Raw genomic sequence first — 16,823 nt, 5'->3', positions numbered from 1 at the left:
GCATAAAAACCACTCTAATTATTGCAAAAATGATAACCACCCTAAATTAAGCACTAAATTATCAAAGAAAATCTAAAAACTCACGCAAGTTAGGTGCAAATTTAGTGAGAGGTGCAAATTTAGTGAGAATTGGGGATTTGAGGGTTGGACAATAAGATTTAGCTATCTGGACGAAAAAGATGTGGTGATCTCGCTGCCTACGCCAACAATCACTCGGGCGAAGAGACCGAGTTCGACGTTGGAGCTCCCGGGTGCATGCATTTCCATCAATCAATCAAACAATAGATAACATCAAAAAAAAAAAGAAAAAGAACCACCCCCAAACTGTGTAGCACTAACAAAACAGATACGCGAACTTCACAATGTTTGATAAATTTATTATCTAAACTTACAATTTGTACATGGTTTATACATGTTCTATCGGTATTTATAACTAATTTGGCAAAGCAACCTGTTGCCTAATAGACTATTTTGTTATTTGGTGAAATTCTCTATAATTCTTTTAACAGAAACTATTAAATTCAAACAAAGCTGGACAATTTTTAGCAATCAAATGAAACCTAAAGCAACGTAGAATAAAATCGTCCCTAGAACGTTCAGATGTCTAGATTGCCTTCAATGGTGTCAATCATCAATTCGGATATTCTATCATCAAAAGATATTTGATAGTAGCAGAGCCCAAATACTCTTACTCCTTGTACTATCCCAATATTGCAACTTAATCCTAGCCATCTCACTTGGAAACTTTAGTCCCTGAAAATCTCACATGTTTTGAATTTTCGCTGTCGAAGGCACATTAAACCCCACCTAAATTAGCAAAAGAGAGTGAGTTATCTTATAGAAGAAGGGATAAAAGATCATCTTGTAAGATAACTTAGATCTTTTTTGACAGTCAAGGACTTAGAGAGTGAGTAATAACTGCATGTTTCTGTTTGAGTCCACATTAAACAAAGTCCAGTGATTTTCTTTTCTTTTTTTTCTGTTTGATTACCACATTGGACAAAGTTCTTCCAANGGTAATCCTTTTGAAGCCATATTAGGTGAGATAACAAAAAGAATAGGTTGATTGCAATCACAAAGGAGTATTGCAAAATCTGTTGTGTTGCCTCTCCGAAATTAGCCATTCATAAAGACTAAGAGGAGAGATTCTCACTCTGTTAAAGTAGCAATAACTAACCTGCATATCTGCGAATAGGAGAAGTAAAATGAGTATAGAGAGGTGCTGCAAGCCCATAATGGTAAAATTCAGAAGGGCTTAAATCTCCACTGCAGAAGTATACTGCCTGTGATTTTTCAATTATTAGGTCAAACGTTGAAAACTCTGTACTCAAAATCCAAAAATTTAGCAACCAAGTGTCTAAATAGATTTACCTGGGTCATGCATCTAGTTGCCAGAATCCTGATCAGCTTATTGAAATACGGATCATCACTCTGCACATTTTTAGCAATTAATCACTAGTTTAGAGTAAATTCTGTAAACTAAATGCCATTGCTTGCAAAAAATTGCAGTTAATGCACAACATATCCTATTACCTAATAATTAGTAAGAAAACAGCCAAGCTAAAAATATTATTGCAAACTAGTGGATAAAATGTATACATACCACTGCTCGATCAAGTGAATCAGCTAATGCTTTAGAAGATGATACATCCAAATCCAGGCTGACAGCAGTTGCAGTACGTAATAATGGTTCAAGCATCTCTTTGGTGGGGCTGGGATGCCGCCTAATCATCATCAAAATGCAACATAGGTTCAATAGTTGAAAACCATGAAAGTGGGTGCAGAAAGTATTGACTAAATGCGGGTCTGATGATTTGAAATTTCATCGCAAAATCTCAAATATATCATTGCAATCATGCAGATCCTATATTTTGTACAAACCCTTAACCGGATAGAGAATTGTGCTTCATATTTTAACTAGTGAATTGGCAAAACAACCTCTAGCATAAGATTTCTTTTTTTTAAGTCGCCTTCATCTAGAGGCAGGTAATTGGCAGCTGAACATCATCAATTCGTAATAACCCTCTTGATCTTCCTAATTCTTAACTATCTAGTCATACTCTGTAGTTGGCATCAATATTTGGAGGGGAAAAGTCCACAATGATTTTTCCCTAATCTGACATCAAGAATCTATAGCCAGAAGGATGTTCTCGGTTCACCTTAGTAAGGAGACCAATGGAAAATGTTTCAAGATCTTTTCTGCAACAGCAACATTGGCAGCCAGCATAAATTCCTCAGTCATTTGATTTGCCTCTCTAATTTGATACATCCCTGCAAAAAAATTGGAAGAACTTTGTCCAATGTGGTAATCAAACAGAAAAAAAAGAAAAGAAAATCACTGGACTTTGTTTAATGTGGACTCAAACAGAAACATGCAGTTATTACTCACTCTCTAAGTCCTTGACTGTCAAAAAAGATCTAAGTTATCTTACAAGATGATCTTTTATCCCTTCTTCTATAAGATAACTCACTCTCTTTTGCTAATTTAGGTGGGGTTTAATGTGCCTTCGACAGCGAAAATTCAAAACATGTGAGATTTTCAGGGACTAAAGTTTCCAAGTGAGATGGCTAGGATTAAGTTGCAATATTGGGATAGTACAAGGAGTAAGAGTATTTGGGCTCTGCTACTATCAAATACCTTTTGATGATAGAATATCCGAATTGATGATTGACACCATTGAAGGCAATCTAGACATCTGAACGTTCTAGGGACGATTTTATTCTACGTTGCTTTAGGTTTCATTTGATNAAATGCCCTGTCCAATGAGTTTCCTATTATATCTTTTGTGTGTTAAGAATTTGAACTTCATGTTTATTATAGACTTAAATTATCGACACCGAAATGCCCAAATGGCAAGCCAAGCATCGGTTGAGCTCCACACGCTTATATACTTCAGGAAAAGGTAACCTATTAAATCATCAACTAATAGTTAACTATTAGGTTATTCCTCTGTGCTCCCAATTTCAGGAGCAAAGATGAATAAACCAACCATAGCTGAAAATCAGAAGACCAGTAACAACCTAATTATTCCAAAATATATTCTCATTCTCTTCATACATCTGTCTAAATTGTATTAAAAAGTATGTCATTCTCTTCATGCATCTATCTAGATTGTATTAAAAAGCAATTGATCTAAATGTATTTATGAATTAAGAAACTATCGAACCTTTAGTCTTCTGCCTCGCGCTTGCCGCCACCGCCACCTCCTTCCTCCGTCTCAGGCTTCCCGCCGCCGCCGCCTCCTCCGCCAGCAGTTGCTATGGGGCAGCTCTGGATGATTTCGTCGATCAGCCCAAATTTCTTCGCCTCTGCAGGAGACATGAATGTGTCCCGCTCCATGAAGCGGGAGATCCGGTGCACAGGCTGCCGGGTGTGCCTGGCATAGATAGCATAAAGGCGCTTCCGGAGTCTAAGAATTTCTTGATTGTGAATTGCCACATCAGTCGCCTGTCCCAGAAAACCGCCTGACGGCTGATGGATCATGATCCGAGAGTTCGGCAAGGCACGGCGCTGGCCGGGAGCGCCTGCGGCGAGGATGAGTGACGCCATTGATGCAGCCTCACCCACACATAACGTGGCGACAGGGGTTGGAACGCTTTGAATGATATCATATATTGCAAGTCCAGCTGAAACAAGTCCCCCCGGAGAATTTATCAACAGATGAACCCGCTGCGCATTATTAGTTCTCGCGAGACTGATGAACTTGAGCAGCACATCGAACGCGGTGTCCTCCGTGATGGGTCCGTTTATAAAGACAGTCCTCTTCTCCTCGAGAATGGAAAGGAGTCCCTCGTATTCCCCATCCAAGGCCGCCGCGGCGGTGCCTAAGAGGCGGCGACGCCACATCGGGAGCGAGGAGGAATGAAGAGCGGCGGTGGTGACGGGGCCGAAGAGGCGGCGACGCCACATCGGGAGCGAGGAGGAATGAAGAGTTTGGGGATGGGGAATGGAAGGAAGGGAGGAAGGCAAACGAGGGTATGAGTGGACGAGGTGACGAGGAGCTGTGGCCGGTCTCATTTTACTCCTCTATTCGTGCAGATATGCAGGTTAGTTATTGCTACTTAACAGAGTGAGAATTCTCCTCTTTAGTCTTTAGAATGGCTAATTTCGGAGAGGCAACACAACATATTTTGCAATACTCCTTGTGATTCAATCAACCTATTCTTTGTTATCTCACCTAATATGGCTTCAAAAGGATTACCATAATTTACTAATGATTATTTTGAGATGCAAAAAGCATTAGTTTATATGTTAGCCAATTTATCCATGATGATGCAAATACAAACCACTTCATTAGCGGGCTTTCATGCTACCACAATTATTGAAACTACCTGATGAGAGTATCCATGGATTAAAATGATTTAATTCATATTTTCATCCCTATTTAAAAACAGGAGAATAGCAATAAAGGTAGTCATAGATATTAGACGCTAATGTGGCTGTTTTTTCTGGCAGATGTTATTGTTCACAGATTGCTAGCTGCTGTCTCTAGGCATTGCAAGCTCCAACCAGTTTTTCAAGATGGTCCACAAACTTACGAGCATTGCTGATAGTAAGCCTATCAATAAAAATGCCCTGTCCAATGAGTTTCCTATTATATCTTTTGTGTTAAGAATTTGAACTTCATGTTTATTATAGACTTAAATTATCGACATAGCGAAATGCTCATTCTCGAGAGAAGGACTTCTGTGATAAACGAAGACCCATCACGCGAGGAGCACCGGTTCGATGTCTCCCAAAGTTTCATCACTCCGATGCAGAACTAAAATCGCGCAGGCGGGTTCCCGTTGATATAAATTCTCCGGGGGACTTGTTTTCAGCTGGAGCTTGCAATATATTATCATTTCAAGCGTTCCAACCCCTGTCCGCACGTTTCTGTGTGAGGTGAGGACTGCATCAATGCGTCACTCTATCCTCGGCCGCATCAAAAGCCCTCCACGGCCAGCGCCGTCCTTCGAACTCATGCGATCATGACCATCGCAGCCGTCAGCATCGGTTTTCTGGAACAGCACTGATGTGGCAATCAACATCAAGGAAATTCTTACACTCCGGAAGCCCTTATGCTATCTATGGCCAGGCCCATATTCCGTGAAACGAGTTAACCCGCAGCCTGTGCACCGATCTCCCGGTTCCATGGAGCGGGACACTTCATGTCCTGGCCAAGGCGAAGAAGAATTTGGGCCTGATCTCGAGCCGCAATCACCAGACTGCCCCATAGCAACTGCTGGGCGGAGGAGCAGGCGCCCGGGAACCGTGAACGCGGGAAGGCCGGAGCGAGGTGCGGTGCGGCAAGCGCAGGCCAGAAGACTAAAGGTTCGACGAGGTGACGCGGCGGTGGTGACGGTGCCTAAGAGGCGGCGACGCCACATCGGGAGCGAGGAGGAATGAAGAGCGGCGGTGGTGACGGGGCCGAAGAGGCGGCGACGCCACATCGGGAGCGAGGAGGAATGAAGAGTTTGGGGATGGGGATCGGGATGGGGAAGGGGAAGGGGAGGGAGGAAGACGAGGGTATGAGGGGACGAGGTGACGAGGAGCTGTGCCGCCAGTGAGGGAGCGGAGAATTGGGACGTTAATGGGTACGGATATCCTAAATTTTACCCGAACCCGAATTCGAATCCGAATGAAACCGGATATCTTCCGACCCAACCGGCTTTTGGGGAACCATAGGGTGACACGTGTCCCCCCAAACCCCCTTTCTCCATAGGGTGACACGTGTCCCCCCAAACCCCCTTTCTCTCTCCCTCTATATATATAATAATATATAAATATAAATAAATATATATACTTTTAAATTTTTTATATCAAAATTTAAAATTTTGATACTTTCATATTCTAAAGTTTTAAATTTCTAATTTTATATTTTATATTTAAATTTTAAATATTAATTTTTACTTATAATATTTATTTCTAAATTTTAAGCTTCAAAGTTTAAAATTTTAAATCTCTAAACGCTATGAAATTAATTAATTAATTAATTAATTATATTAATAATTAGTTATATATAATATAATTAATTAATTTTATTAATAATGCACATAATAAATTGCATAATAATATCTAATTTGATAGATGAAATTTAAATCACGTAAAATTTCATTATATAAAAAAAATATGAAATTTAAGTTTGAGGAGTAAAATTTTATAAATATAGTGTATGTATGTGTATAATTAATTTTATTAAACAATACTTCTACAATTTTATTTTCCATCTATTTATTGATTTTTTAAAAATTATTTTGATAGTTTTATCTCAAATCCTTTTCATATAATTTTTTATAAAATAAATTGTTTTATAAATTAACTTTGGGCATATACCAATTTTAATGACTTTTATTTAAATAGATGTAACTATTAAATTATTTTTATATAAATTTTATTTAATTAATAATTAGATTTATAAACTATATAAAAATATTAAAAAACTAAAATTTATTATAAAAATAGTTTTATATCCGCAGCATCGCGCGGGTATTTCACTAGTAAAGCACTAAGCAGTATGCCAAGAAGACGAAGCACCAAGAATTAATTCAAAATTGCTCATCTAGATTGCCAAAGCATGATATAATGAATCAAATTTATCAAAAAAAGAAAAAAAAAATACCAAACAACAACACATGATGCAAATATCCCATCTCATGCTCCCTATAGTATCATTTCCAGGCCGACACAGAAACCAATATTATTTGTTGAGAGAGGAATCACAAGACTAAATCATAACCCTTGCAAGTTACAAGAAATTACATGATGTAAGAACTACAGGAAAAGAGCTTACAGCTGCTATGACTTCATATAAAGGAGAAATAACTTGGTCAAGAAATGAAACGCCATTTTCAGAAACACAACTACTAGCCGGTTGTGCAGTTTGCTGACGCAAAATCTCCTCCATCTCTCTTGCCATCTGAATAGAAAAGAATAATGCATGTTAAATTATAACGACAGATTCATCTTCACTTTAAATGCAAGCATGAGGACATTCAGTATTACTTACATTATCATACCAAAAGAGGGTATATTATATCACTTGTCTGTTACCGTTAAAGAATTATGTCTACATATGTAAGCCTTTTTAATTTAGATAATATCAAACAAGTCAATTCAGCATCAGGCCATCAACTCCTCCATGAATTGGCCATCTAACTGTGTATCCTATCATTGTACCAGTGCAACACATAACTATTTTGAACCAGAAATCAAAATTGTGATATCAAGAAATCAGACCGATATCAGGTGAGGAACAAATTACCAACTACAGCAACTAAAAATGTAATTAAAGTAGTATATGATAAGAAGAATAATATCATCGTCGAACAAAATTTTACAGCACATTAAAAAAAAATTGAAGAATGATACGTAGAACATATATATTAAAATTACTTAGCATGATAAATATTGATAACATAAAAGCCCTCAGGAAGAAAATCGAACATTGGCAGCCTCCCCCATACGAGAAGTCAACAATTTCTTTTCTTTCGCTCATAACCCGTGCTGGCCAGGGAGCAATGCAAATATACTAGAGAAAACACAAAGCATTCTAAGAAAATATTAACCTGCACATGCAGCTTGATCTATGAAAAAAATATATACTCTTATTCCAACACCGGGCGACACGGCAAATAGTTGCACCACTTTATTAAGTGCAAGCGACTTGAGAATACAATATGCACAGGCGACCCTCAATCAATGTTTTTCCCCCCTGCCAAAAACGACAAGAAAAAAGCCCATAATTGAAGCATGTTTGAAAATCCACCATATTATGAAAGGACTGAAAGGAAATTATCTTAACCACACTCACAAAAAAAAACCGCTATTTCAATTTGAAGTAATTTCAATTAATCAAACAAGCAAAAAAATCAGGGTGGGCGCCAAAAAATGATAGAAAAAAAAAAAATAACTTCGCAGATTGTTTCTCAGATTTGCGCAAAGACATAAGCAGCTAAGTAGTAAGAAGGCATCGCCAACTCTCTAGCGCAAATGCCAAAGCAAACACATAATATATTGTCATTTGCTCAAATGCCAATAACAGTATGTATTTGGAATGCTTGACCCCCTCATAAGATATATAAACCATCACGATATCCTTTAAGGCATCAAGTCTTGAACAGCCGCAAATGCCTGAATAGCAAGTCAAATTATTCATTGCAACATGGATTGTTAAACGGCCGTGGCCTACCACACTCGCGTCGGTAATAATGAGCGTTCAAATGACACATCGTAATATCTCAAGGCAATTGAGGAAACAGACTACCCTTGGTCCTGGTAAATCTAAAGGTTCATTTCAAGATAAATTTAACTTAAAGATGTTATCAAATGGATATGTCCAAGAATTCGAAGGAGAATCAGATATAAATACTCATGATAAGTGATAAGTATTCCAACCTGTTTGAATGACTCTCTTATCTTCTCCATATCCTAACAATAATGTCTTCATATCTTAAGAAAATTAACATTTCCTCACAAGATATTAGAATATGTTTGAGCCTTATCACCCGAATCGCGCTGATAGAAAGTTACCTGATGCACCAATTGCTCATATTTGGCCTCTTTGCAGACGAAAGTGTCCCGGTTACGCGGTAATACATAATATACTGCCTACTACCTTTTCAAACCAATCTTCAATCTTGAAAAGTCAAAAGTTCATAAACCCACAATATAATTTCTAATTTTTCTTTAACACCACCGTGAAAGGCTGACATCTACAGTTTTCAGATTCATTGGAGTGCACCACCAACAGAAGTGACATAACTATTGTGTTAATAATACGGTCAAATTCCAACCAAGACCATACGCACCTTAATCAACAACCTGCCATTTCTTAGGCAGGATTACAGAGGCGTGTTCCCATGTGATTTACTCAGCATATGAAGATTAATGGTACAATTCAAACGTATCGTCATAACTCGTTTCCTTGATGACATATTATTCGCCAACCATAATCAAATTCTATTTGTAAGTTACCAACATTGGTGTCGTCTAATTGGCAGCTTACCTATAATTCAATATTCATGACCATCCCTGAGAAAACATGTTCATCACAAACTCCAAATGAAAAATGAGGAAGAATATCTTTTTCAATGATGAAAGATAAAGTAAAAAGGTAGCTAGCAAATTATGTCTACTGAAACAAAAATAATGCTCACGTACAGAAGAAAAAAAAAAAAAGAGGGTAAATGCGGCACTTTTCAAATTTGAGAATGCAAATGTATGGATGAAATTAATTATCATATCTATACTCACCAAATGAGGGGCATTAAGAAAAGACTTCTCTACTTGGCATGGAGGCATACACATAAGGATAATGTCACTCAGTGCATAAGTACAAAATAAGAAGTAAAAGTAGATATATCGTGGTTCAAGCACAGAAATATTGATAGTTGAAATTTACTCTTGCAAACATTTGATCCAAGTATTACCGAAAAGAGACAAAATAAACAACGAAATTGTGTCTTCTTTGTAGTAAGTAGCAGAAACAATATGAGGTTACATTATCCGCAATCCCTAGAACTTTGCCAATCGACGACTCGTTCATATGCAAGAAGGTGAACTACAGTTCAGCTTTGGTTACCAACATTACTTTCTGCCCATAAAACTGAAAGAAAATAAATGTAAGATTTTGGTAAGGATTCGCTATTATTAATACAAGCACAATCACGCAACTTCGAAAATTCTACTGCAATGAGTATAACGCTAATGTTTAATACTTTGATTGAAAACAAAAATGTTCGAAATTCCCTGAAATCCATAATATGCCAAAACGTAACAACTATGAAATGTTCTTAAATGTTCAATGACAAAAATCCTAGTTTACAACAAAATGAATTCGTCACAGATAAGTAAATTTCATCTAGGCACTGAACTTAACATAAACTTTAGAATATCATATCACATACACAATATACATCTACTGTTTTCAGGCAAAATAATTTAGGCTACAATACTGAGATAATCTTTCAACTTTAAGTTGCTGAATTCTTTTAAGGCATTTCTCCCACCCATTTTGTGAAAAACAAATGAACTGCACCTCTCTATAACGAGAAGTTTCTACTTTGCACTGGTACAAAAAGCTAGAAGACGAAAGGCAATTCATTTTTCAAAGAAGAGTCCAAGAAAAATAAAATCTACTTTCAATGATACATTTATAATCAAACCAGATATGAAGTTGCGCCGAAAGAAAAGGCTTTCTTCAAAAACAATAACAGTTCTATAAATTAGCACTAAAAGCAAGATTAGTTACGCCTCCCATAAATTCACCATCATAAAATATTAGCAACACGCCTGAAATCGCAATAAGATTCCATAGTACGGTCATAAGAGTAAGGTGTCAAACGAAAAAGTTCAGATTAAACACCAAAGAGAAGGTAAACATTTAGAAGGCAAAAAGGCTAAGGCCAAGGAGCTGAAGAGCCCAAAATATTGTAGCCAATAAAAAAATAGAGGGGGGGATGTTGCAATTCTGGACAAAAAAACGAAAAACCACCCATCAAAGAGAGGGGGAAGAGGTGGGAAAGCGCAAAGAGATAGAGAAAGGAGAGGAAGAGAGAGGGGCAACACAGGGGAACGAATTGTAAAGAGATTGCAGATAATTGAGAAGCCATACAACAAGATATAAAACGAAAAAAAAAGGAGTTGCTGATATATATAGAAGATGAAGCAGATTTTGAGAGGATACACGCAGCATTTCCAGGCATCATCAAGAAAAACAAATAACTTTGCAAGAGATTGGCAAATAAATGATACAGTAGGTAAGAGCAGAGCATGTAGAAAGCCATCACTTTACTAGTGGGACCAAACAAAAGTAGCAAGGCCATAATATGCATCGTATCAGCAGCAACTAGAACACCCTACTTTACACAGAGCAATAAGTGTTTGATGCACAGAGAAAGGACAAGAAATGAAGATCCGAGACTCAAAAGGAAAAAGATTCCAAATTAGTTGTTTCTCGAGTCTGCCAGCAATAAAAGACTAGCAAGGGATGATAATCTACTTCTCTGACAGTCAGCTACTTCAGGCAGCTTCATCAAATAACACCACAGACACCTACCACGCTGCCAAACCAACCCCAAAAAGTCCTGGTCTTTTTTTTTTCTTAAAGTCTCACTAGACTTGTCCATGTGCCAGTGATTAAAACTAGCCTACAGCTATGCCGGAAAATTTCAGATAAAGAAAGTATTCTCAGGCAAATGTAAATGACGAGCTTAGGCTACTAATTAAACATTCCAACTTGAAAAAGGCAGTAAACGAAAAAAATTTCAAGAAAATTGCAGATCAGGCAGCAACCGTCTGACTTTGAAATGAAAGCAACTACTATCAGCACCATATTCAAATAAAAATATATAAGAACATCTATCTCACTACGATTAACAAGTCAATCAACTGATACTAACTTATGACGCATATCGTTAACTTTTCAACAACAAACTGCAGCATTATCATAAGCATCACAACATTGAAATGGCAAACCTGAACCACGAATACATAATTGCAAAAATCAGCAATCAGCAATTCCTCGCAAACAGGAATAGGAAAATTACTAGGCATTCAGCTTTACGGAAGCCCCCTATAGTACTGCAAACTGAAACCGGCCGTCCTGACCTAACATTGATTGAATAATAAATTACATAAGAATTATCTTAAAAAATATGTTAAAAACCAAAAGTAATCACTACTGTCTCTGAAACGAAGCGATGGGCATTTGTTAATAGAACGGTGAATCCCAATGGAATAATGTATAAACACTACATTCTTGTGTCCATTGCAGCATCCTTTTCCATAAGGCTCTTTCATCTGAAATTATGCATAAAAAAGTACAGACTTTATTTATTAAGTAAATACCACCGAAGATAACAAAGTGAAATATAAGGCCATTAACATTTTATGGTCTACGGCGAAGCGGATGCCATCAAAGACTCCAACCTACTTTATTTTTCCTGTGGAAGCAACTAGCTCTCATTGCAGCATATATTTACTATATACAAAAGGATAAAAAAAGACATTTCTTTTTATGTTTTTTTGAATTTATTATTTCTTTTCTCTAAAGAAAACGGTATTTAATTGTGCACAGTGTAGCCTGAATTAAAAGATTCTCATAAATCAGGAATGAACATTAACTCACCAAGATAGCAAACTTTTCTGCATGACATCAAGGGGCATTTCTCTAGTTAGCTCCTCTACGACAGACCTAGTACTTTCAGAGTTGCAGTATCTTCCTCCTCTTTTTCTAGTTTGTAGCGTTCTCAACCTGTTTTTAAAGAAAAACATAATACTCATGTACAACTAACAATAAAGTTAAAGCATGTAACATAAACCCTATAGTCAATGAAACATGGAAAGGAACACCAAGATAACGCAAATGGAGAACTCCATGTCCTAATTAATGCATTCCAAAAAGGAGATTACAAAAGTTGATAAAATTAAGTGAGTACCTACACATTTTCAATATAATCATATTATTAAGATTGTTCAGCAAAAGCAATACATTTAGCATCCTAGCAAGGATATTAGACCTTCTTTTCATTAAAATGGGAAGAGAAAAAGTACTTTAATATGGAACGTAAATCTCTAAATCAACGGATTAGAATACTGATAGCATACATGGAGGCGAATCGGGAGCTAAAATTTTCAAACCTAAGGCTGTAAATTCAGAGAATCACAATTCCAGAAGGACCAACCAAAACATATACTTAAACACTTATATACAGGCATTGAACATGCCAGACCTGTTGCATTAGTACAAGTACCAGATGAGGCAGAAACACGCAGATCTTGAGCAATTGCAAATTGTGACAAAAACCTTGACTTAAAATATAGGCCTCAAAAGAAATCAATAGAAGAACGGAAGTGACCAGCATTGCAGACCAAAGTTTATGTCGTTTTGTAGGATAAATACAGGCAAGCAAACACAGCCATAATCCTATAGTCACAAATAATACATATAATATAGTATTGGCAGATGTCACAGTTGTCACATAGATAATCTACGAGTCAGGCAACTTCATATTTAATTCCAATATATTTAGCAGTAGACTACTGAAGGGTTTTCTTTTTTTGTCAGACATTATTCTCAAACAAACTGCAGTCTACGTAAACTGATAACATGTGATATAAATGAGCAAAGAAGTACATCAAACTTGGAATGATTAGTGTAATCGAAAGACCATTTAAAATTTTCACACGGTAAATGCCTTAATGATGAGATATTCAACTTGAATTTAGGTTACACATGATCAGAATTCCAACATCATTTGCTATGCATGCAAAACATTTGTTTTTGATTGCAGTTAATGTGGTGTTTTGTTACAAGACAAATGATGAAGTAGGCCAGAATATCAAGCAAAAGCTGCAAGAATAAAAGAAACACCTACGTACCGTCAAGATTACCTTGAACACGCAGATTCCGTCAACTTCATCTCATCCTTCATCGTCAAACTCATCGATCTTTATTTTGTCTCTATAACGTTTGATAAATTCTTGCAGGCGAGCAATATCTGGCTGACGATCTATAATCCACCCTTCGCTTTTCGCAAGTTTATTGTCTGAAAACCATTGTTCACAAACAGTGAAATTAATTATTAAAAATAATCTTAAATAACAGAAAGAACCTCCTCAGAAGTTAAACAGCTGATAGTCTTTTAGAGCTGCAAAAGAAGCAGATATTAAATCTAAAATGTTCTGCACGCTCGTTCTTTAGAATCATTATATAACATCCTATGAAGAGAGAGAGAGAGGTGAGAGAGAAGAGAGAGAGAAGAGAGAATCTGAAAGAAAAGAAAAAAGAACCAATACCCTGTATACCAGAGCTTAGACCTGTCTGATTGTAACACAGGACACCTCCGCCTTACACCTATTAGGATCCAAATAATTTTGGCCGCAAGAGAATTATGCATGCTCATACTGCATATGAATAGCAATAATAAGGCACTTTATCAAAAAATCAAGAATTTTGCCACAGGACTGCTTACATGGAGGAATTCACTAGTATCTAGCAACGTTCACTACATTGCAAGAAACGACACTGAACATGTAGAACATAAGATCAAGAACATGCATCTGAAACCTTTCGTGACTATCTTGAACAACATGGTGCCGCTATGGCATATAGGGACTACGATGTGAGGAGGAAGCAAAAAACAGGACATCAGGAGAGGATCTACGGATTCTTGTATCTGGATCACGTCTTGTATCTCATCGCGCCTATGAGAATCTCCTCTTTGCTCGTTTGTTCGCCAAAAGCACGCATGAACGATCCCCCCGATTCCGGTGAACCAGGTGAAGCGGCCGTGGCGCGGCGCCCACCCGCTCCTCCACGAAGCGCCGGCGCGCACCCAGCCGTATATCCGCAATTCGCCTCCGCCCGGCGACATCTCGAAAGAACACCACCCTCGAGAACCGACTAAGCTAACGTCACCAATCCATAAATCGAATCCCGCAAAAGCCAACGGTACCATAACACCGATTCGCGAGCTATCTTACCGCGAACCACAAAAGCCAAAAAAAAAAAAAAGGATTTAAAGCAATCTCTACAAAGCCACAACGAACTGGGGCCCTTCCACGGAAAAGACAGAAGAACACACGAAATCACCGAAAAAGACGCGTCGACCCGAGCGCGCCGCGGGGTTTCCTCCGATCCGCCTCCGCTTCGTGCTTCGCATTCGGAAGAGTAAGAAGTTTAGAACAGGGACGGGGTGGAACGGAGGGACGATTTGGCGACTCGGGTCTATTTACAGATCGTGAATCCGAGGAATTTTCTGGTGTCGGACCCGGCGCCGTATGGAGGGGTATGACACAACGGTAAAATGAAGCCGTTGGAATTTGAATAAGGTATGTGCGTCACCGCAAGCGGTTTTAGTATGGTGCGTCACCGCGTGAGGAGAGGAGCGACCCGGTTTTAGTAAAACCTCGTACTCGGATTGTACCGCAACGTCGAGCACTACTTGTGGTAAGGAACCAGTTGGATATACAATCAGTCGATCGGAGCGCCACCATTCGAATTTGAAGGGTGAGGTGCCAAGATATATATATTGGCTGATCAGCTGTTGGTCGATGATAGAAAATATTTGATTAGCCCCGGTGAAAAATTAAACGTAAGCGAGAATCATTTAAGGCTGTATTTAGATGGAGAACTAAATTTTGAAAAATAATTTTTATTATTTTCGATAACATAGGCGATATTTCGTACAAGATAGACAATTATAAATTTATGTTTGGTTATTAATAAAATATTCTAGAAGATATCCTTAAATAGGCGTTTGGGATAAAAAGTCTAAAACAATGTCTAAATACATATTTTAAAATAAAATAACTAATTTATTTAGTATTATGTTATATAAATATTTATAACTATTTCATATAGTAATTTATAATATAAATATTTTATGTAAGAATCTAATTTAAAATAGTTATATTTTATTTTATTATATATAATAATTATTATTTATTAATAATTTATTTATATAATTTATTCATAAATATAATTAATAAATAAAGTATAAACACAGTATCCCTATAATTTTAATTAATAATTAGTATAAATTTCAATACAAATAAAAAATATACATAATATATGAAAAATTGATTTATGTATATAATACGTAATATAAAATAAAATATTAAATATTAATATATAAATGATAAAACTTAAATAAAAAATATATCAAATTTAATTAATTATATTATATATAAAATTTAAGTATAAATATATTACATAAAAAATCTATTTATATTAATATATTTAATTTATTAAATTTGAGCATTCATTTAATTCATGAAATTATTAAAATAAAGTATAAAAAAGAAAAGCATAATAAAAAAAAAGAAAAGAAAAAAAAAAGAGCAAAACAATTGTTGTTACCAAGCTTGTTCTTCAGTTCGGCGAAACAAGCTTAATAGGTTGTTCCTAGAACAACCCATTAAACCCGGAACAACTTTGTTGTTCCATTTTGCATTGTGTTTGGGAGGATAAAGAGGGATATCCTGTCTTTTCCGGGATATCCCTCCAACCAGCTTAAGTTTGGCCTAATTTATTAATTTTAGTTAAAAATTAATAATAGTATTTGATATTTGATTGAGTTTAGATAGAAAATAAATTTTTTGAAATAATTTTATCAAAGTGTTCAACAAAAATTTTTAGCTGTATTTTTTATTAGATTTTTTTGTTTAATTTGTCAAACTAAACTATCTCTTGCTTATTTTGGATCAATTATATCTTAAAAAATTAAAATTTTCAGAAAGAAATCCGTACCTAGCTAGTTTCAGGCCTTTTCTGATTTTTAAATTAAATTTTTTTATTATTTCTTTCTATTATCATAGAGTAATTAATTTCGTCTCTGTAATACACTTATTAGGATTTTTTTTTTTTTGAGAGATAGGTAGCACGCTACTCGCTTCGTTTATTTCATTTAGAAATAAACTTAGCTAGAAATGTGAATCAACTAGGATTCGAACTTNTCGTCTCTGTAATACACTTATTAGGATTTTTTTTTTTTTGAGAGATAGGTAGCACGCTACTCGCTTCGTTTATTTCATTTAGAAATAAACTTAGCTAGAAATGTGAATCAACTAGGATTCGAACTTAGGTCTCGGGTACCAACCAGCAAGTCCTTTACCACTTGCTCTAGGGACGGTCGGTCTTATTAGGATATTTTGAAATATTTGCACAATCCCCAGGTAATAATACTGAAGGAAGGATTTATATTTTTTAGCCAAAAAGGCCGGTCATGAAAGAAGATTGCGGGCTTATTGATAGTCATTAGTATTCAAATAAGCTGCAGAGAATTTGTAAGTTGGTGCGAGTAATTTGCAGTGATTGTGGAAAAACAAGTTTGAGTTT

The 16,823-nt window shown here is 36.4% G+C and overlaps 1 protein-coding gene and 1 long non-coding RNA gene across 5 annotated transcripts; one reads left to right on the top strand and one right to left on the bottom strand.

Annotated features, from left to right (window-relative positions):
• Positions 1,042 to 6,900, bottom strand: LOC109716345 (exosome complex exonuclease RRP44 homolog A-like). Of its 4 annotated transcripts, none has more exons than XR_002217901.1 (6): positions 5,349 to 5,700; positions 3,168 to 3,825; positions 2,160 to 2,271; positions 1,604 to 1,724; positions 1,372 to 1,431; positions 1,042 to 1,283 (listed from the first exon to the last, which is right to left on the bottom strand). XR_002217901.1 is itself a non-coding variant. In XM_020241729.1 (6 exons), the coding sequence occupies exons 3-6, from the start codon at positions 2,267 to 2,269 to the stop codon at positions 1,173 to 1,175; spliced, it is 402 nt and encodes a 133-aa protein (XP_020097318.1). In that variant the 5' UTR covers positions 2,270 to 2,271; positions 6,317 to 6,333; positions 6,815 to 6,900; the 3' UTR covers positions 1,042 to 1,172. The 4 variants fall into 4 exon arrangements, 2 of the variants coding, with proteins under 2 accessions (XP_020097318.1, XP_020097317.1); XM_020241729.1 differs by lacking the exons at positions 3,168 to 3,825; positions 5,349 to 5,700 and adding exons at positions 6,317 to 6,333; positions 6,815 to 6,900; XR_002217900.1 differs by lacking the exon at positions 5,349 to 5,700 and having other exon boundaries at positions 3,168 to 3,960.
• LOC109716346 lies at positions 2,753 to 3,190 on the top strand. The gene is made up of 2 exons (XR_002217902.1): positions 2,753 to 2,903; positions 3,156 to 3,190. It is a non-coding gene; the product is annotated as an uncharacterized LOC109716346 (long non-coding RNA).

This window comes from Ananas comosus, linkage group 10 (genome assembly GCF_001540865.1).
Source record: "Ananas comosus cultivar F153 linkage group 10, ASM154086v1, whole genome shotgun sequence".
In the NCBI taxonomy this organism is placed as follows: domain Eukaryota; kingdom Viridiplantae; phylum Streptophyta; class Magnoliopsida; order Poales; family Bromeliaceae; genus Ananas; species Ananas comosus.
The sequence above is the reverse complement of the archived record's forward strand: the minus strand, read 5'-3'. Positions and strand labels throughout refer to the sequence as shown.